The sequence below is a fragment of the Sinohyriopsis cumingii genome, unplaced genomic scaffold (genome assembly GCF_028554795.1).
Source record: "Sinohyriopsis cumingii isolate HCF-2022 unplaced genomic scaffold, ASM2855479v2 utg000229l, whole genome shotgun sequence".
Lineage (NCBI taxonomy): Eukaryota > Metazoa > Mollusca > Bivalvia > Unionida > Unionidae > Sinohyriopsis > Sinohyriopsis cumingii.
In genome coordinates, this window is record NW_028315879.1 from 7,515,024 (window position 1) to 7,539,166 (window position 24,143).

General features: G+C 35.9%; 1 protein-coding gene across 1 annotated transcript in view; it reads right to left on the reverse strand.

Moving 5' to 3' along the window:
* The window catches only part of LOC149774508 (neprilysin-1-like), a 97,137-nt gene that overhangs the window by 36,738 nt on the left and 36,256 nt on the right, over nucleotides 1-24,143 (reverse strand). The window contains exons 6-11 of the mRNA XM_089945175.1: nucleotides 18,849-18,932; nucleotides 17,142-17,347; nucleotides 15,387-15,566; nucleotides 13,205-13,291; nucleotides 6,752-6,876; nucleotides 2,501-2,603 (exon numbers count right to left, since the gene is read on the reverse strand). Coding sequence (XP_089801301.1) covers nucleotides 2,501-2,603; nucleotides 6,752-6,876; nucleotides 13,205-13,291; nucleotides 15,387-15,566; nucleotides 17,142-17,347; nucleotides 18,849-18,932 — 785 coding nt within the window. The remainder of the gene's footprint in view (nucleotides 1-2,500; nucleotides 2,604-6,751; nucleotides 6,877-13,204; nucleotides 13,292-15,386; nucleotides 15,567-17,141; nucleotides 17,348-18,848; nucleotides 18,933-24,143) is intronic.

The following is a 24,143-nucleotide window of genomic DNA, read 5'->3' on the forward strand; positions in this document are numbered from 1 at the left end:
AGAAGAGTGGGTTTATTAATAAATATTTATTTTGTAATTTAAGGGGTTTTCTTTTTTTCCTTTAACTTGATTTTTGTCTGCCTTTTTGGGATTCTTAAAATTTACTCATCACTACATAGCCATGACTGCACTGATATGATGTTCCCCGCATACATGCATGCATGCATTATTAATAAACATTTATTTTGTAATTTAAGGGGTTTTCTTATTTTCCTTTAACTTGATTTTTGTCTGCCTTTTTGGGATTCTTAAAATTTACCCATCACTATATAGCCATGACTGCACTGATATGATGTCCCCCACATACATACATACATACATACATACATACATACATACATAAATACATGTGCTAAAACTAAGAGACTGCAATAGCTTTATTCAATGCCATTATTTCAGAACAGAGAGGGAAGTATTGGCTCCTACCATGTACATATGTAACTGTCTATTCTCTGGGTCTTAGTTCACCTTCAAGAACAGCTATAAATTTTTGGTTGAAACAATTTTAGTCACCTCACTATGCCAGATGTTTGTGTGCTGTTGGGCTCTAAGATATCCTCCAACAGACATTATAAATGAAAACATGTGACTTTTGACATTCATTTGTTTGGATATGTTTTCTTTTTTTTAAATGTTTTAATGAACCTTAGAATAGTGCAAATTAAGGTGACCGAATGTCAGGTCCATACGGTCACACTGCAGGTAAAAATCAGTCACATGGTGGGTATATTTGGCCACTTGCAATTTTGTCAAAAATACTCTCCAAAAAGCTGATTTATAGCATTAGAGTGTAAGTATCAATACTGTTTAATTCTATTGGTCGTTGAAAGAAATAAAACTGAAAGGTATATTTATATCGCTTTATTAAATTTCTAGTTTCACTTTTGACTTGATTTTCATCAAATGGTGACATTAAAGTGAATTGTGAACCAAAATAATACTGTTTAAAATATACAGTAACAAGTTACAAATTTGCTACCTGTTTCTTTGTTTTGCTACTTGGTGAAAAATGCAGTAAAAACTTCAGCTACCAAGAATTTGAAAAAGAAAGAACACACACACACACACACACACACACAGACAGACACAGACACACACACACACACACACATACTAATACCCATGATACTTTTTTTTACTAGAATAAAAATTATTTGATACCTGGAACTTGATGTTAAATTGTCATTCTGGATTATGAATTTAAAACCAAAAGTTTATAAAGTAAGGAAACCATACAGCAAATAAATGCATAACTTATGATATATTCCCGCCATAGCATCCAAAATATTTACTTAAGAACTACTGAATATATTTAAAAGACTAAATCATGGAAAAATGTTGGAAAATCTAACATCATTCAGACATTAAATGTGACCTAGTTACAACTACACAACTTTAAATTTGAAGCTGAAATTGGCCTTAATTAACAAGATCATCACAGGTTTCACACAGTATCAACAATGCATTCTAGTTTAATTCTGGCCTGAAAGTCCATCCAATGAAATAAATTTTGACAAAACTGTTTGGTGTGTGATTAACCCTGTCAATCAGGTTTCTTTAGTGTATGGAGCATTGATAAAAAATTACCAAAATTTCCCGTATTTCACCTATGGCCAATTTTATTAGGATTCTATCAATGTCTAATTTTTGTTACAAATGCGATTAAGTAATAACAACAACAAAACAAGCAATCAGCAGTTGATTTGTCTTATACTACATGTCTTCTAACTCACATAATGCAATGTCTCATATACATATGGGTTTCAGACAGTATCAACAATGATTCTAGTTTAATTGTGGCCTGAAAGTCCATCTAATAAAACAAATCCATCTAATGAAACAAATTTTGACAAAACTGTTTGGTGTGTCAGCCAATCATGTTAATTCAAATTTCTAACTGACAGCACACCAATTTTAGTTCAGTCTATATGTGCAACAATACATCTCATAATTCTCCTCTTATAAACCAATTTACAATAATATCACAAAATATTTTTACATAAAAAAACAGATAAGCTAATGATGAACTTTTACTTACAAAAGTTTCTTATGAAGGAAGCTCACAGGTGTAACATAGAGGAAATGCTGTTATCTTGACTGGGATGCTAATTGGCATGCCCAGCTGCTCTGACAGCTTGGTCCATTAATGGTTGGACACCAAAGTGTTTTTAGTGTATAAAATTAATTCAAATTCTTATAAGTTCACTATATTTTATCTAATTTTCCATAAATTTTCACAGTCAGACAAAAATAAGTATTTTATTCTATAAAGCAGAAATTTTTTATAAACATAATCACTGATTTCATTAAAAATGCCATGCTAATGAGATTGTGGGGATTTAAAGTCATGGCAGCCTGTCAGTTTTATAGAAAATGCTATGCTAATGAGATTGTGGGGATTTAAAGTCATGGCAGCCTGTCAGTTTTATAGAAAATGCTATTCTAATGAGAAGACTGGGATCTACAGCCATGATGGCAGCTTGCCAATTTTTCTACTTACTTGCATGACTTTTTCAAATTCATTCTGGGCTTGCTGAAAACTGGCTGTTGTTTGGGGAACTAATTCAATAATCACCCGCCACAGGATGTAGTTTGCAATTACCCTGAAACAAACAAATTAGTTCATATAGATATCATTAAAGATAAGAAATTATACGATAACACTCCTTCTGCTGAAAATGCATCAATGACCTTGGCCTATTTTTTCCTTCCAATGGCAAATGAAAAATATAAGAGCACTTCAAATCACACATAATACTGCCATTTTGTGACCTTTTCCTAATGAATGACCTCGATAATTTTAGCTTGAAACTGGACAAATGTATGATAAGGCACAAACCTAGGAAAGGTTTCATCAAAATATCTGTAGGGATTAAAATGTGACAGCCTGAATAAGGAAACTGAACACTAACTCACATTAGCCCATGCTGTGACCTCAACCTTGAGGCAAGGAGTATGCTGTGAATATGCAAGAAATTGACAAGATATATAAAACACTAATGTTTCATTAAAATATTTTCATTGGCTGCAATATTTTACCCATACATGAGTAGAAGTCACTGTTTTATAGTTTCCCCTAGTCTTACCTTGACCTTGAGATTAGTGGGCATAGCTATGGAATGTGACACACTGTCTAGTGATCATGTGTAACTTGTTAAAATTTCATTTAAATATCTTCCATGGATCATACATTATATTCCAGTCAGAGATAAAGGTCAGAGTTGTTTTCTCCCTCGATATGAGCTTGAACACCTTAGGGCTGGGGCATGACTATGGTACACAACACGCCTTAAGGCTGGAGGCATGGCTATGGTAAACAACATGCCTTAAGGCTGGGGGCATGGCTATGCTACACAACTTCTAATCATCATATATAACTGGGAAAGTTTAATCCAGATATCTTCTGTGGTTCAAAAGTTACACACTGGACAAGGATACAAGTCACCGAATTATATTTTCCAATTGCAACAACCTTGACAATGAGGCAGGAGGCAATGCTATGGTACAAAACAGACCACTAAGTCATAATATACTTAAGTATACTTGGACAAAGCTTGAACAAAAACCTACCCAAATGTTACAAAGTTATGGGCCAGACAAGCAAATATAAAGCAAACAAACCTGAGGTGAATATTGTACAGTGACATTTCACTGAAATTTTCACAATGCCATATGTAATGATAGGCCATTTTATATACAAAATATCTTTCCATGAACTTACAAAAGGGTCTAACATAGTTCTGTGGGCAAAGATTACATTACTTTTCTTTACAGCAAATTATTGTCATTTTCAAATAATAAAAACTCCATGCTTCAAGATAAGCTTAGCATCCCTTTTATCAAATTTGCAAAGAAAACACCCCATCATATCAGTGAATAAATATGGTAATATATACAAATAGACTTTGCTAGAATATTGTTAATATTGTTGTACTAAAGTCAAGATATTTTGCATTCAGAATAATTTTGACTTGGAAATGATTTGCACTCTGGGCTTAGATGTGGCTTGACAATCAAATCCTATCATAATTGCAAAATAATAAAATTCCTTTTCAGAAAGTCATTTTTCAAGTTTTTTTCTACATTTATTTGTCTAGACTCCTGTAACTCTACTTTTTCATAGATTTTTCTTTTGTGAGTATTATCATGGAATGTACTCATGTGAGACTTTTCATGGATTGTTCTTGTGTGAGCCTTTTCATCATAAGCCTTTTCCACTGAATGTACTCTTGCAATCCTTGGATGGAATGTTCTCTAATTGTAAACCTTGGCACAAATCAAAGATTACAGATTCCACTTAAAAAATACACAAAAGAAAAGTGTATGTTATGAGTGATATTTCTGAGCATCCCTGTAAGATGAGTTATTGACTTGACATCAATTTTCTGCATGGACAATTTATGGCAGGTCATAAATTGCTGAAGATTTACCAAGGTCTCATACTTTTCATCATCTAAACTAGCCACAGATCATCAATCCACTTCATTCCAAATCATCTATACTAGCTCTGGGTCATCAATCCACTTCATTCCACATCATCTAAACTAGCCATAGGTCATCAATCCACTTCATTCCACATCATCTTTATAAGCTCTGGGTCATCAATCCACTTCATTCCACATCATCTAATCTAGCCATGGGTCATCAATCCAATTCATTCCACATCATCTAAACTAGCCATGGGTCATCAATCCACTTCATTCCAAATCATCTTTATAAGCTCTGGGTCATCAATCCACTTTATTCCACATCATCTATACTAGGCCTGGGTCATCAATCCACTTCATTCCACATCATCTAAACTAGCCATAGGGCACCAATCCACTTCATTCCACATCATCTAAACTAGCCATGGGTCATCAATCCACTTCATTCCACATCATCTAAACTAGCCATGAGTCATCAATCCACTTCATTCCACATAATCTAAACTAGCTCTGGGTCATCAATCCACTTCATTCCACATCATCTATACTAGCCATAGGTCATCAATCCACTTCATTCCACATCATCTAAACTAGCCATAGGTCATCAATCCACTTCATTCCAAATCATCTTTATAAGCTCTGGGTCACCAATCCACTTCATTCCACATCATCTATACTAGCTCTGGGTCATCAATCCACTTCATTCCACATCATCTATACTAGCCATGGGTCATCAGTCCACTTCATTCCACATCATCTAAACTAGCCATGGGTCATCAATCCACTTCATTCCACATCATCTAAACTAGCCACAGGTCATCAATCCACTTCATTCCACATCATCTAAACTAGCCATAGGTCATCAATCCACTTCATTCCACATCATCTAAACTAGCCATGGGTCATCAATCCACTTCATTCCACATAATCTAAACTAGCTCTGGGTCATCAATCCACTTCATTCCACATCATCTAAACTAGCCATAAATCATCAATCCATTTCATTCCACATCATCTAAACTAGCCATAGGTCATCAATCCACTTCATTCCACATCATCTAAACTTTTCTAAGCCATGGGTCATCAGTCCACTTCATTCCACATCATCTGAACTAGCCATAGGTCATCAATCCACTTCATTCCACATCATCTATACTAGCCATAGGTCATCAATCCACTTCATTCCACATTGTCTCAACAAGAAATGGGTCATCCATCCACTTATTTCCACATCATCTAAACTAGCCATGGGTCATCAATCATCTTCAACCCACATCATCTAAACAAGCCATGGATCATCAACCCTCTTAATCTAAACTAGCCATGGGTCATCAATCCACTTCCTCTAAAGCAGTCATGGGTCATCAATCTTCTTCACTCCATCACTGGCTAGTTAAGATGACTTTTCATCATCTTCATCATTTTCTGTCACAAGGCTGATATTACAGTTATTAAACTTGTATGAGAATTTTTCTTTCTCATTATTTAATGAAAGACACAAGTCGCAAACATGAAATTTTGCATCCAATCTCTTCTGAGTTCACAGCACAAAGTTATACTTGTGTAAGAAGTGATGTCATTATGAAGAAAGCATCATACAATAATTTTAAGCTGCAGAGAATGTGTTGATAAGAAACTTTATATGGATGAAAGGGTGTATGTGTGTGTGATTTGGATTTTTAACATAGCTTTAACAATTTTTCAGTCATATCACTATGATGTCTGCAGTGTGGCAGCTTATAGTGATGTCTAGCACTGGGGCATCATGCTGCAGACATGTAGCATGGTGTCCCACCCAGTCACATTACCCTGACACCAGACTGACCAGTCCTTACAGTAACTTCTTAATGCTGAGTGCCAAGCGAAGCAGCTGTTAGTACCATTTTTGTAAGTCTTTGGTATGACTGAGCCAGGGATTGAACCCATGACTTCCCACATATGAGACGGATGCTCTAACCATTAGGCCACCAGAGCGGTTTATCTGGATGAAAGGGTTACTTAACTGGTAGCAAGTTTATTTTACAACAAAGATACAGATGAAATATGAAAATTACTCATAATATACCACATATGGAAAAATTGTCATGTCATTTCATTCATGCAATTTCTGTGGATGAATAGAAAATTGCAAAAATGTGGCCTCGTATATTTTCAAAGAAAAACAATTTGTGTAACCATGTCCAAATCATGAAAAATAAACCTGCAGAATCTTAAAACATGAAAAATAAACACAGAATCTTAAAAATATCATGAAAAATAAATATGCCAAATCTTAAAAAATCATGAATAAGCACAGACTCTTAAAAAAAAGTCTGTTTGTTAACCTTTTTTCTGTGTTTCTTGTAACTTCAATCATGTCCTTCAGATACTCTGGTGCAAAGACAACGACTGGTTCCAATTCATCTAATGGTACAGGAATGAATGTTCTAAAAAATCTCAACCAATCAAACTGAAATAGAAAGAATATTTTCTTTAAAGCGCAGATATTGTACCATAAAAAACTTTAGACAATAAATTTTGTGTACTCACCAATTAAACAAACAAAATAGTTTCCAGTTAGTTTCTTTTTTTGAACATAATGATTGACAAACAATAAGAAATAACTTAAATAATTGGCACAGTGGAGGTACCATTTTGTATAGCTCTAACTGAAAAATGGTTGCAAACAACCAATAAAAAAAATGATATCTAAAATGTTAATGAATTGTTTGTATAATTGTTTGCACTTCCATACATAAATGTTTACTTCATGTTTACATTTTCTTGATAGGGTTTTTCTTCCATGGATTTTTTGTGCAACTCTTTATTTTTAAAATTTTCAAATGTCAATTTTAGTTGGCACCATGCAGCGCCTATTGTGCCATTAAATAATATTATGTACATGCATGCATCCAGTGTGGATGTAGATTTTGGTCCCTGTATAAATTTGGTTCTCTGATTTTTATGTAACTACATGTATAATGTAGTGGGACAGAAACCACCTTGCACTTTTTCATACTCTGTCCCTAGTACAGTAGACAATGAGCCGAGTTGATGAGATTTACTTTCAGTGTCATATGCAACTATTAGCTTAGATTTACTGCTTTGGGGAAAGGATGATGCAAGTGAAAAATGTAGAATTTTACATCAGTTATATAACACTACTGTATGATTTCAATAACTTACTCTTATCATGATTACCGTCATGATGCCTCTCTCTCTCACTCTCTCTCTCCAACCATTTTTCATTATTATGTTGTCACACTGAATATGTTGCAATACTTGTATCTTGTACAAAGAGGGCTAATTTAAATTCCAATCCCATTGTATCCTATTGTGACAATAAAATACGATTAAACAATAAACAATGTAACAATTTTTAGGTTGAAGATTTATATTCTGCAAACAGACCACTAGTGTACATGTGTTCCTGAATACATTATATATATATGAAGAGTTTTTCTACTGAACTCATGTGTTCTTGAATTAACAGTACTTATGAATAGTGCTTCTATTGTACTAAATATGCTTTTGAAATATAGTATATATCAAGAGTATTTCTACTGTACCTAATGTGCTCATCAATCACAGTGTAAATGATAACTGCTTCTACTGTACTAAAGGTGCTTCTGAATTACAGTATATACGAAAAGATTTTCTACTGTACTATATGTACTCCTAAGTTGCAGTATCTTTGAAACGTTTTTCTTTTGTAATATAGAAGCAAATGAACAACAGTATAAAAAGTTTTCTACTGTACTAAATGTGCTCATGAATTACAGTGTAAATGAAAATTGCTTTGACTGTACTACTAAAGGTACTTCTGAATTACAGTTTTTATGTAAAGTTTTTCTATTGTACTAAGTGTGCTTCTGAATTACAGTCCACATGAAACAAGAAAAATCTATACTAAATGTGCTCCTGAATTGCAGTATACGTGTATAAAGTTTTCTTCTGTACTAAATTTGCTTATAAATTACAGTCTATATATTAAAAAAATTCTACTGAAGAAAAGGAGTCTTGAACTACATCATTTATGAAAAGATTTTCTACTGTACTATATGTGTTCCAGTATCTTTGAAAAGTTTTTCTTTTGTAATAGAGGAGCAAATGAACAACAGTATAAATGGTTTTCTACTGTACTAAATGTGCTCCTGAACAACAGCATAAATGGTTTTCTACTGTACTAAATGTGCTCCTGAACAACAGTATAAATGGTTTTCTACTGTACTAAATATGCATCATAATTACCATCTGTATGAAACTTTTCTGTAGTATGTATATCATATTTGGTGTTCCATTCAATTTAGGAGGGGGATTGTCAAAATCCTTTAGAAAATACACCAATATTCATGAATGATGCAAATTCTGTCACAGGTTGAAGGTCACACAGGTCATATAGGCATTCAACACTGACTATTTCAGTAATGACTGTAATAGTTTAGAATTGATAATACATACCTTTAAGTGGCAAGTATTCACTTCAAATGGTTTCTTATACATCCCCATTCCTTTTCTAGGTCATTATTTAGACTCCCCAGGAAGTGCATATGGCAAAAACAATGTTGAACTATGTGGACATTTTTGGGATGAAACGAACCTAATGATGTGATCCAGTACAATTTGGACTGAATGTCACATTCTGTGATGTCGCAATGAAAGCTATGCATACTGATAACCAAATTCGTACTACCCTATATTGTGACGGTTCCACTCAACATGATTAGTACATGACCACCATTGTAAAAGAACATAAAGATCGATAATTTTTATCTGGAAGTATTTTGACGACAGTTATGATGCAGCACATTCAATAATCAGGATTAAATAGACTTTGGTTAAAGTAAATTAGTCTTAAATTTTATTTTAAAAGTTTTTATATCTAATTTAAAATGAGTAAACAAGCATACATGACCTATGTGACTTTTCCTATAAATTACGTTACTCCATGTCACTATCATCAATATGTGGTCCTGTAAACACGAGGGCACAGGACACAAAATGTTTAGAGTATGCATTCTAAGATGTATGTCAAAAAAAGAAAAATAACTTTTGTGCATCGAATTATATGACAGTCCATGGCAACTATAGAGTATACCACCCTAATGTGAAACTGCATTATAACAATGTACATGATACAAATAATTCTACTACCACTTAAATAGGTCTATGACCATACTCACCTTATAACAGAGGCCATATGAAAATAAATGACTCTATAGTGAGGGAATGCTGCATGAAACTTTAGACTGGTCTATCTGGAACCACAGTGGCTCATTGGTAGATTGATCTATCTGGAACCACAGTAGCTTGGTGGTAGACTGGTCTACCAGGAACCACAATGGCTTGTTATTAGAGTGGTCTATCATGAACTACAGTTTTTTGGTGGTAGATTGGTCTATCAGGAACTACCGTATTTACCGTATATGTTGGGACACGATAAAATAATGATATTTTTTCCTGTTTCAGAACTTACGGTGAAACTTTTTCACCTAGGTCAAATGTCTCAAGAGTTAAGAAACGAAATAAATTTGTATTGAATTTGTGCCTCCCCCAACTGCATGCAGCAATAAAATAGATCAACAAAATGCTCTTTTGATAATAAAAAGAAAGAACTAACCTTGTATTGTTATCATTTATTCCTTTTGTTTTCATCATGAACATTAAAAAATAAAATATATCCATGAACTCCACATATGTAGCGTAGGCTTCCATACAGTAGCTTGTATTACTTATGTCTGATAATACGCGACACATTGTTCATTGCCACGAACATTGAGAAACAAATTGTGTTTGGTTGTGCTCAAAGGTTTGAACATGTTATCCAACAGAAAACTGGATCTAACAAAATCACACACGAGAGGGAAATAATTTACATCTTGAAGTCAACTGTCATTCATGCATGACACAGTGTTAGGTGCAAAATAACCAAGATTGAATTATATCAAAGGCAACTATATGACAGTATCTTGCAAATAAAAATCATTATTTGAAAACACATTCACTTGAGTGCAAGTGACAATCTTATTGCTAGCACAGGTTACAAAAGTATCACTGAAGCAAGTTATTGCTGTGTATACTATCTATCCTGAAACATCAATGCCCATTTGTATTAATTATAACTACAGATGCCAAGCACATAGAATCCCAGGTGGTGAATAAACAAAACTGGCAGCGAGCAGCAAACTCATTCTTTGAACTTAGAGACAAGACATAAAGACAAAGGTATTGTTATCATTTATTCCTTTTGTTTTCATCATGAACATTACAAAATAAAATATATCCATGAACTCCACATATGTAGCGTAGGCTTCCATACAGTAGCTTGTATTACTTATGTCTGATAATACGCGACACATTGTTCATTGCCACGAACATTGAGAAACAAATTGTGTTTGGTTGTGCTCAAAGGTTTGAACATGTTATCCAACAGAAAACTGGATCTAACAAAATCACACACGAGAGGGAAATAATTTACATCTTGAAGTCAACTGTCATTCATGCATGACACAGTGTTAGGTGCAAAATAACCAAGATTGAATTATATCAAAGGCAACTATATGACAGTATCTTGCAAATAAAAATCATTATTTGAAAACACATTCACTTGAGTGCAAGTGACAATCTTATTGCTAGCACAGGTTACAAAAGTATCATTGAAGCAAGTTATTGCTGTGTATACTATCTATCCTGAAACATCAATGCCCATTTGTATTAATTATAACTACAGATGCCAAGCACATAGAATCCCAGGTGGTGAATAAACAAAACTGGCAGCAAGCAGCAAACTCATTCTTTGAACTTAGCAACAAGACATAAAGACAAAGGTTATTTTTATTACAAAGCAAGCCAACCTTGGTAGCTGACTTTGGATACTTTCAAGCCAGATTTTCTGTTTTTAATGGATATCAATACAAAGGTTACTTTTTTGCAAAGCAAGCCAATCTCAGAAGCCAACTTTGGTTTTTTTAAGTGTGCCGATTTTTTTTTTTTAATATAAAAAGACAGTCAAGATATGGAAGCTAACTTTAGTTCCTTTTCCCCAGTATTCATGGGAATTTTTAAATAAATTGAAATAATGGAACAAATGTTAAAGTGACACAATATAGTGCTTCATGCACGGATATCGATGACCAAGCATTGCTCAGAAGATCTGGAGAAAATAAAATCATGTGATGACTTTGTAAAAGGCTAGAAGAGAAGCTGATGAATTCACAAATGAAGTGGAAATAATCAACTGATATCTTAAAGACAACTACCATTCACACATGACACAATGTTAGGTGCAAAATAACCAAGATCAAATTATATCCAGGTCAATTATACGATAGTATCTTGCAAATAAAAATTACAATATGAAAACACATTCACTTGAGTGCAAGTCATGATCTTTTCACTAGCATTGGTTACAAAAGTATCATTATTTACCTGCAGACATCAATGCCTGTTTGTATTAATTATAACTACAGATGCCAAGCACATAGAAGCCCGGGTGATGAATAAACACAACTGGCAACAAGCAGTAAACTCATTCTTTGAGCTTACTGACAGGGCATCAAAGACAAAGGTTATTTTTATTACAGAGCAAGCTGACCTCGGAAGCCGCCTTTGAATTCTTTTATGTGTGCCCTTTTATTTTGAATATACAAAGACGATCGAGATAAGGAAGCAAACTTTTAAACCAGTATTTATGGGAATTTTGAAAATAAATAGAAAGAATGGTATAATTTTTAAAGTGACACAACATAGTGCTTCATTATTGACATTGATGATTCAGTGTTGCCCAAAAGATTTGGAGAAAATAAAATCATCTGATGAATTCGTGAAGGCCTGAAGAGAAGCAGATGATTTTGCCAACAATATAATCATAACATGGGTGAAATCCTAGTGTACTTTGATCTCATTCCTGGATGGACTGACGATAAGATGGGGTAAAAAGTGTGAGAACTAGACTGATACAGATTTGAAAAAAATCAGACTTTAGTCCTTGCAGTTTCTACTTCTGGTGATGTGTAGCCTAGAACGATAATTTTCCATGGCATGAAACAGCTATAAAAAAAATTCATACACTGAAAGAATGGAACATACATGTGCAGGAGAAAGGTTGTGTTTATAAGATAATGCTGTAGTGGATTAAAGAGTTTTATCTCAAGTACACAGTTTTATATTTTTTAAATAAAAATCAGTTGGAGTGTAATTTCTGATATGTAATTTTTAAATGATTTAAAAGGTCTCCCACAACTTATGATATACAGTGCATAAAAACATTACTTTTTAAATTAATTTATAGTGTCCTGACAAATACAGTGTCCCAACATACATGGTAAATATGGTACAGTGGTTTGGTGATAGATTGGTTGATCAAACACTACAGTGGCTTGGTGGTAGATTGGACTATCAGAAATTAAAGTGGATTGGTGGTAGAATGGTTCACAAAGAACTACAGTGGTTTGCTTGTAGATTGGTCTATCAAGAACCAAAGTGGCTTGGTAGTAGAGTTGTCTATTAGGAATTACAGTGGTTTGGTGGTAGATTGGTCTATCAGGAACAACAGAGGTTTGGTGGTAGATTTGTTGATCAGGAACAACAGTGTCTCAATGACAGATTGGTCTATCTGGAATCATAATTGCTCACTGTTAAATTGGTCTAACCCTGTATCATGTCTTTCATTTTCAAAATTTAAACAAAAATTAACAAAATTAGGATTCAAGAAGATTTCCTATCTGAATGTGTATAATTAATATTCTACATGTGTATAATTAATATTCTATATGTGTATAATTAATATTCTACATTACCATTGGGACTAGAGTTTGTAGTTGTTTTATTGTTATCTTCTTGTATCTGGCTCCTGTATCATGCCTTTCATTCTGGGGTTGGCTGACCTAGCAAAAAACAAAATTAAAATATAAATATCAGAAATGTTCAAACATATTAATGATGCAGAATTATTTATGAAATTTTCTTTCCTTTTCTTTCCAAATAATTGAGTGTCAGTAGTAGTAGTAGTAGTAGTAGTAGTGGTGGTGGTGGGCATATAATAGCAGTACCAGGCATTCATGTTGGGTTTTATAGTAGTACCAGGCATTCCCTGGGGGCCTATATTAGCAGTACCAGGCATTCCCTGGGGCCTATATAAGAAGTATCAGACATTCCCTGGGGGTCTATAATAGCACTAACAGGCATTCCCTGGGGGCCTATAATAGCAGCACCAGCTATTTTCTGGGGGCCTATAATAGCAGTACCAGGCATTCCAAAGGAGTCTTATACAACAGCAGTACCAGACATTCCCGGGGACTTACAATAGCAGTACTAGACATTCCCATGGGGACCTAAAATAGTAGTACCAGTCATTCCCATGGGGACCTATAAATGCAGTACCAGACATTCCCTTGGGGTTGTATAATAACAGTGCTAGGCATTCCCAAGGGGGGCCTAAAACAGTAGTACCAGGCATTCCCATGGCCTATAATAGCAGTACCAGACATTCCCAAGGAGTCTTACAAAAGCAGTACTAGACATTCCCATGGGGACCTAAACTAGCAGCACCAAGCATTCCCATGGGGGCCTAAAATAGTAGTACCAGGCATCCCCATGGGGACCTATAATAGCAGTACCAGACATTCCCTTGCGGTCTTATAATAACAGTACCAGGCATTCCCATGGCGGCGTATAATAGCAGTACCAGGCATTCCCATGATACCTATAATAACAGTACTAGGCATTCCCATGGGGGCCAAAAATAGAAGTAACAGGCATTCCCATGGGGGCCTAAAAGAGTAGTACCAGGTATACCCATGGGGACCTATAACAGCAGTACCAGCCATTCCCAAGGAGTCTTACAATAGCAGTACTAGACATTCCCATGGGGACCTAAAATAGTAGTACCAGGCACTCCCATGGGGACCTATAATAGCAGTACTAGACATTCCCTTGGGGTCTTATAATAACAGTGCTAGGCATTCCCACGGGGGCCTAAAACAGTAGTACCAGGCATTCCAGTGGGGGCCTATAATAGCAGTACCAGACATTCCCAAGGTGTCTTACAAAAGCAGTACCAGACATTCCCATGGGGACCTAAACTAGCAGCACCAGGCATTCCCATGGGGGCCTAAAATAGTAGTACCAGGCATTCCCATGGGGACCTATAATAGCAGTACCAGACATTCCCTTGGGGTCTTATAATAACAGTACCAGGCATTCCCATGGCGGCGTATAATAGCAGTACCAGGCATTCCCATGATGTCTATAATAACAGTACTAGGCATTCCCATGGGGGCCTAAAATAGAAGTAACAGGCATTCCCATGGGGGCCTAAAAGAGTAGTACCAGGCATACCCATGGGGACCTATAACGACAGTACCAGCCATTCCCAAGGAGTCTTACAATAGCAGTACTAGACATTCCCATGGGGACCTAAAATAGTAGTACCAAGCATTCCCATGGGGGCCTATAATAGCAGTACCAGGCATCCCCATAGGGGCCTATAATAGCAGTACCAGACATTCCCATAGGGGCCTATAATAGCAGTACCAGGCATTCCCATAGGGGCCTATAATAGCAGTACCAGACATTTCCAAGGAGTCTTACAATAGCAGTACTAGACATTCCGTTGGGGACCTAAACTAGCAGCACCAGGCATTCCCATGGGGACCTAAAATAGTAGTACCAGGCATTCCCATGGGGACCTATAATAGCAGTACCAGACATTCCCTTGGGGTCTTATAATAACAGTGCTAAGCATTCCCATAGGAGCCTATAATAGCAGTACCAGGCATTCCCATGGGGGCCAAAAACAGCAGTATCAGTCATTCCCACAGAGTCTTACAACAGCAGTACCAGATATTCCATGGGAACCTAAAATAGCAGTACTGGACATTCCTATAAAAGCCCATAATAATAGTACCAGACATTCCCTGGTGGCTTATAATAGAAGGAAATCATTATTTGATCATTTGACTACTAAATGCAACAACTTACTTTCGCAAGAGCAGTTTCAAATTGGAGAACCTGCTTCATTTCCCTGGTGGCAGTGTCTTTGTCAGTACCAAGCAAGGTTGCAATGTCAATCATATAAGTCAGGTACGCCCGAATGTAACGTGAGCTGTTATCCTTCAGGTAGTAATCTCTACTGGGCATGCTTAGTTCTGGCTGTTCAAGCTGAAAAAGGATGGGTCGGAAAAAACAAATAACATGCAAAAAATAAATAATAGAAATACTGAAATCTGAAGAGATTTTATCTGATTTTATTTATATATGTAGCAAAATGGCAATAACATTCATTTCACAAATGTAACAACATACATATTATTTCAAAAACCAGGTTTTAAAAAAAATGCAAAATTAACAAAGTGGGAGAGTAGATTTCAAGTAACTTACATATACCACATATACTAGCTTATAAGTTGAGTCAAACTGCATAAAAACAACAATGACCTCGATCTGCCATAGCACAATGCTACTGCAGATCATGGTCTATGCTGTTTGTTCTACTGATTGCTCCTACCAAACTACACAGATCTAGATCTGCCAGTGTAGTATCCGACAGCAGATCTGGGACAGTACAGTTTGCAGTTGGACTTGACATATAAGCAAGTACATATGGTAGTAATGTAGAATGCAAAGGGACAATGTAAGTTGCCTAACTAAGGTACTATGAATGGTGCACTGTATACATTTCACTTTGTCTTTGTATTAACATGACATAACTGACTCAGAAGAAGATCAACTGGTAGACCACAGTGACCCATGTACTGACATTTTCACTTCAAAGGAAATATACATTCAAAAGGTTTGTTAAATGAGGATGGCATAGAAAACAAATTTGCATATTAACCATTTATCCAACTTTAGGTTACTGTGACCTTGAACTTTTGAAAAACATCTAGCTTATTTCTTTCCATAACTGAAAGTAAACAACATCTTTGATGCAGGTATGTGGTTTGTAATTAAAGATATTTGACATAAACTACTTTCCTTTCTGTGATATTGTGACCTTGAAAGTTGGTCCTTAAACTCCTAATTCAAAAGGTTTGTTTTCTGTCCAATGTACAACTCTTTCACAAACTTTAGTCATGATAGGTAGTTAAAAATTTAAGTTGTCTTACAAAATACTTTTCTTTTTCAAGTCACTCTGACCCTTACATTGACCTTGTGAACCTATTTAGTATGTTCCCTTCATATCTCAAGGTCAAGCCTTTCATGAAGGTTGTACAGGATATGTGGTCTTACACTAAATGTATCCCTCAGCAATCATTTTCATTTTTCATATTTATGACCTTGACATTTGACCTCTTTACCCCCAAATCAGTAGTAATTTCTTTCATAGTTTCAGTGCAATTCTTGCATGAAGTTATCAATGGAAATCTGATTTTTCTTATTGTGAGTTTAAACTTTGACCTTTAGACACCAGTATATGTAGTTTGTTTTGGGATTGTTTTAAAGCTTTCCACAATGTTTAAGAGGGAAATGGTGTGTGCAACTGACACAGTCATGTAGAACCTATCATTTGTCTTTTATGCACCTTGACCATGATCACAGTCTTTTCCAGTCAAATAACTATGGTTTCTATCTAGTTTCAAGCACAAGCTCTCAGCAAGGTCTGGTAATGGTTTGTGATCCAGAACTAAACTCAACACATGGACACCAAAAAGAGACTGATGGACAGATGAACTAGCAGATACATTTCATCATATGATATGTTAACTCCTGTAAGTCCTAAGATGTACAATTTACCTGTATTATATTTACAGATGAATTTTTGTCATCAGCTGCAATAAAGGCATCAATCAGGACAGGGCTGTTGTAATGTCCACGGATGTTTCCAAGAATGTCCTCCAGGATGAACTCTGCATCTGTCCATTTTGAATCAATGACAGGCCATCCACCCAGATTGGCTAGTGCTTTTCTTAATGGAGAATCTCCCACTTTCTCAATTTCAGCTGTAGGAAGTAAAAAGCCATGATTTTGTATGCAAAAACACAACATCCAGTATCCTGCCACCTTTGATTAAATCAATCACAAAATCAATTCAGATATGCCAAACATCTTTTTAATTATTCAAATTTCAGTTTACAGTATTCATTCATCTGCTCAGACTTTCAGGATAATAAAAAAAATCCACTAAATATTAATACAGTGGTGCCCCTCTTGAGGAACCCATCTTATGAGAGTCTGCCTCCAATTGGAGGTCACCTTGCCTGACATCAATATAGTACATTTTTGCAATAGTGTTGTCTCACAAGCCAACACCATTTTATAAGGTTGTTTTCTTGCAATAGGGCTATCCTCATAAGAAAGAGGCCACTGTAACAGTATGTTGATGATGTGAAGAAGTAAAAGAATAAACAGAAGCTATGAATCATCATCATCATCATCATCATCATCATCATCATCATCACTTATTAACAAGGGAAGCTACTATGGCTCAGTTGTTAGAATGTCATAACTGAGTGCAGGTTTGATTCCTGCCCTTGCTGAGCTGAATATGATAAAAACCAAATAATACTCATGAACACTTATAGTAAAACCTGCTTATGCAAGAAGCTAAACTTAGGAAAAAAACTAAATATGTCCATTCAAACATGTCTTTAATACAGAGTGAAATTCTTGGGTAAACTTAAGAAGGGGTTCAAAGCTGGTGTCCACTGAGAGCGTGTCGTAATTATAAATGTGTCTGCTTCAACAGATTTGACTGGTGACAAAGTGGATCCATTCATATCAGGTGTCTTGTTTATAAATGTGTCTGCTACAACAGATGTGGTAATAAACAATGACTATTTTAAGCAGATGTCCTGTTTATAAAGGTGTCTTCAATAACAAGTTTTACTGTTGTAACAATTATCTCCAAAGAGTTGTTTCTTTTTAAATAGCGAATAGTGTCGGATTTAGACATAGCGAGGCCCTAAGCCATGGAAAGCTGTAGAGGCCCTACCTATTTGGTATAAAATAAATTTGAGAGGCCCCTTCAGACTGAGTTCAGACTGTGAGGCCCTAAGCTGTAGCTTGTTTAGCTTATGCCTAAATTCAGCAATGGGAATAGTATCTGGGTATGTAGATAAAAAGCACTGAAATTATGTTAGTGACATCAGTAAAATAGACATAACCTTTTATATGAGTGAAATGGAAATGGCAATGTCAGTAAAAAGACAGTGTGACAGTCAAAAAGTTCTATCAATGAAGAACACTGACATGACACTGTCAGCTGTTGAGAACAAAATTAATGTTGACATGATTTTACAACACCAAACACTGAAATGACAAATTATTTAAAATTTTAAATAAAAAATAATAAGTAAATAACAACTGCCAACGACACACTTCAAGTCTGACTGACACTAATGAATTATGCTTACATGACATGTACAAGATCTTGCAAAATTTTCCAAATTGCAACTGAAAACGTCACTATTGAAATCAGAATGACAATAAATAAACACTTACATATATTCATACATGACCTGTACAGTGTCTTGGCTTTCAATGTGGTGGATGTGTCATAATCCTGTTTAGGCTGCTCCAGTAGACCTAAGGCCGGAAATAGAACGAATTACAATAACTGAATGTAAGATGCTACATATGGAGGATGGGCCAATTCATCGTCAAAGGTGAGATGCTATACATGACGACCAATGTTTGGTCAAATGTAAGATGATGTACATGATGACCCACTACACTGTCAAAATGTAACATGATGCACATGACAACCCAATATACTGTCAAATAACAGATGGTGTACATGATGACCCACTACACTGTCAAATGTAACATGATGCACATGACAACCCAATATACTGTCAAATAACAGATGGTATACATGATGACCCACTACACTGTCAAATGTAACATGATGCACATGACAACCCAATATACTGTCAAATAACAGATGGTGTACATGATGACCTACTACACTGTCAAAATGTAACATGATGCACATGACAACCCAATATGCTGTCAAATGACAGATGGTGTACATGATGACCCACTACACTGTCAAAATATAACATGATGCACACGAAAACCCACTACACTATCAAATGTAAGATGTTACACATGACAACCCAATATACTATTAAATGTCAAATGTTACACATGATGACCTACTACACTGTCAAATGTAACATGATGCACATGACAACCCAATATACTGTCAAATAACAGATGGTATACATGATGACCCACACCACTGTCAAATGTAATATGATGCACATGACAACCCAATATGCTGTCAAATGACAGATGGTGTACATGATGACCCACTACACTGTCAAAATATAACATGATGCACACGAAAACCCACTACACTATCAAATGTAAGATGTTACACATGACGACCTACTACACTGCCAAATGGAATATGATGCACCCAATATACTGTCAAATGACAGATGGTGTACATGATGACCCACTACACTGTCAAAATGTAACATGATGCACATGAAAACCCACTACACTATCAAATGTAAATGTTACACATGATGACCTACTACACTGTCAAATGTAACATATGTACATGACGACCCACTACACTAGCAAATGAAAGTTGCTACACATGACCATCTACTACGCTGTCAAAATGTAAGCTGATGCACATCACAACCCACTACATTGTCAAATGTAACTTGTAAGATGCGCAACATTACGTTCGATTTCAAATGTAAGATATTACATTATGGGTTCGACTATACGGTCAAACGTATTGCGATTTACTGCACCACACCAGTCCCATATTTTAGTTTGTATTGCGATATATTAAAATTCAGTGACAGCAAGATATCATTTCAGTTTAATTTGGAATTTAAAACATGTATGAACAATCAGCCGGACTCCGTTTTGTTTTACATTCTTTTCATTGCACATTGCATATAAAGCAGTACTAAGCAAAGGTGACAATATCACCGATCTCTGTTTATTGTGTGTGTGTGTGTGTGGAAAAAACATAAGAGATTAATTCTTGGAAATTAAAACTGATTTCCTTTATGTCGGTGGGTTTCGTTTCTAACCCGGTAATTGCGAAAATACATGTATTTAATTAGGTTGACTATATACGTATTTAACAAGATTTTGTTATCCCATCCCCTTCCCAGATGTTCAGCTCCAGAATGAAGGAGGCTTTGAGTTACATGTTTACGCTAGGGTAGTGACAGCTTGATTCGTACACATTGTAATGTTAACATTCGGTTGTTTTCAGCACCGATCATATCCATTCATTAATTGTACATTTTCCTTTCCATATTCAAGAGAAGATTTAATTATGAAAGAAATTACGCAGTAATGACATAATATCTATCTGTACTTAAACCGGCACCGCGCTTTTACTTGACGTCGCATTTTAGTCATGTTCGATATCAAAGACAATTTAAAACACTTTTATATACTTAATCAAAATGCAGACAAATTTTGCGTCAGTGAATATGATTTGAATTGTTCTTTCTGAATTGAAATTAAATTCAACACATAATTGTTTAGACAAACTCAGAAAGGGTACTATTTTTTATATTTTAAGTTCTTAACAGCATATTTCGTGTAGTTTTTACTTAAACAATGCTCTGCGATAGTCTAATTTCCAAAATGGAGTTTAGTAAATTTAAACTTTATTCCATTTTGGACAACGAATGGGAGGAGTGTTTATTGTGGGGTGAGAGATCATGAAAAGAAATACTTTAATGTAAATAAATCTATATATTTATTTGATGAACTTGGCAAATAGTCTGAGGCACTTACAGGGGTAATAGAGCGCGGATAACCCTAATCCGTAAGACAATCCTGCTGTTTTAATCATTTTTTTTTTATAAAAATTCTTAACAGGCAAAGCACAAAGTGGGCCTTTCATCATCATCTATCATATTTAAAATGTGCATACATCGCAAAATGTATGCACGAAACAAGTAATCACATACATAGAAGAAATGATAATAAATCATATCCATCGACAAAGGATAACAAATCGTATACGTCAACAAAAGGATAAAATTTGATTTATGGATTCCTATAAACATGTCTGCTATAAATGAAATAACGCTTTTCTTGTTTCCCTGCAAATGTCTTATTACACACAAGGGATCTCTCTACATAGCAAATCAAACACTTGCGTGAGTCTGGTTTTAGACCAATTGTTTTCCCATTTTCTGAAAAGTTCTTAAACGCACAAACACTACAGTAGTTTTTCTCTAATCACCTAATGATCACACATTACGAAATTCTAATATCCTACTTGCATGTTTTTTCTTGGCTTACAATTGTATGATTCCTCATTATGCTTTTCTGAGCCGAGTATTCAGAGCTTACAATTACATTTTAAGTTGGAAGGTGAGTTGCCAAAGTAGGCGGGGGGGGGGGGGGGTCCCACAACAGGGTTACAGGCTTTTTAAGTAGCTGTGAGTAAAGTAAAAGTAGCCAGGTAAAATTAAATTGCTCCCAGCTGATAAGGAAATCACTGAATTGTTGTACTTCACGTCATGCAATACAAAATTCCCAAATACCTAATACATGGAATTATTCCTATCACAAGCTACTAAACACGTATAGCTAAAAATATCCAGAGAATTCCCTATCTTAAGGAAATTATAGATGGTGCATTTTCCGAAACTAATCCATGCTGTCACAAAGTTTCATGAATACAGCACATTATGATGCCTGTTCCTAGAAACTGGCTAATTACTCTGGCTAAGAAATATATTCCCAACACAAATCCCCATAATCAAACAACAACCCCCCCCCCCACTAAAATCAAACAAAGTTATAAACGGAGACGTAAACAGATATAACGCATACTCTAGGTATATTATATTACCCACGCCTAAAACAAATCACTCTTCCCCGAGTGATCACAAACGTCAAACGTCTACTTCAGGTCACGAATCACATTTGATTACTCCCCAAGAATCAACCACCAACCTGATTCGTGGTTCCCAAAGACTGAATTCAGACACGGAATCAATGGATATGATCCCCTAGATTCCCCACTGTCCATTGAACGAAGGATAAAAGCATTATCACCCATCGCCTAAAAATGAAATACTTATAAACAGTGAACAAAACTACATGAAGTTAAACCAATCTCTACACTGCTTTGACTGGGCCATCAAGGCTGCAAACTCTTGCATATTAATAGCAAGTTACAAATCCATTCAAACAAATCGGGATCTTCTCAAGCGATCTCATTAGAAAAAGAAAAATAACCAGTTCTTCCCTGCTGCTACAACGGCTGTGCCTCAGATATTTCCCATACTGCCATCAGGCCACCCACAACAAGCTAAACACTCATATACATCCTGCTACTATGACTAAGATACTTTAGGTAGAGCTATAACAGTTCTTATTGGCTACCAATAATTTTCCACATAAACCACTGCACAATGTCAACGGCTTAGTGTTGACAAGCCTCTGACATCATATCCTCACTGTCAGCCACAAGTCACCTCAACACAACGACAAAGAAACCTGGCACGTTACACTGCTGCTTGCACATATAAATAGACGCGGTTATGACAGCTAAGAAGCTTCCCCAGGAAAAGAAAGCTTCCGTCAGCATCCAAACGAACAACAATCATGGTGTCACTCCTGAAGATGTTTCCAAAAGTGAGCCTCACATGCTGACGGCTATTCAAACCGAACCATTCGATCATTCTGCGACCCAAACAAGAAAGCCTATCCCTGCGCTCACAGTCCGAACAATATCAAATAAATCAGGAGTCTCAAACTCAAACCACCCCTAGGGCCGCATGAGGGCATTTGCGATGGCCCAAGGGCCGTACCATCTTTGTTATCTCTCGTGACACCTTGTGACGCCAATCATTTTGCGGACCACATGATTCGGCTTGGCGGGCCGCATGCGGTCCGCGGGCCGCGTGTTTGAGACCCCTGAAGTAGATGATTACAAATAATCAATGAATATACTAACGCTTCAAGAGCACAAACAAACCAGTTCTAAACTTGACATTGCGAAGGTCTATCTATTAGTGTTTCTAACTGATTTTCCTGTATTATGAGCAGTCTTTTAGAAACTCCAAGAAAAAGACTAACCTTAATATTCTTATTCTTCTATATATGCACGCTGAAAACAGTACGGTATGATCGATGCTATGCTGTTACCCAACAGTTTTCGAAGTACACTGTAGAAAAACCATATCAACAAACAGGCGTCTAGAGATATAAAAAAAAAAACGCAGCTCACCGTCACCCTGTTTACCACGACGGAAGCTCAGGTACCGGCTTCACTTCATACAGGACAACGCATCCCCATCAAAACACAAACGTTGCTCAGGAACTAAGCACCCAAATTAAAGCGGCGCTAAATATATTGTTGCCACCCGACCATGCCCACTGACACTGCATGTTCACCTACCTAACCACTGTGCAAATACTACAGTGACAGAAAACGGTTTAATAGAATACAAACTATCATAACTTACAGTTGACTCTTTTAAAACTTCAAAAACCAGTTCATATGTACAAAAATCCTGCTCAAAGCAGCAAAGAAACAAATCCTAACCAATGCTTCTGGAAGTTAAAACTGCACATCGTTATTCATTAACAATATACCAAAACAAAAGTGGCATCAGCCTTCATTACGAATATTTTAATCTAATAATATAATTATAAAATGAAAACCAGCCGCAGCGAATGGAACTGAGTTATTTCTGCGGCTTTCTATAATCTAGCCTTTAGACATCAACATCTTTAACCTAGACACTCAAAAGCCATTGGGATACCCTTTGCTACTTTGTGTGAAATAGA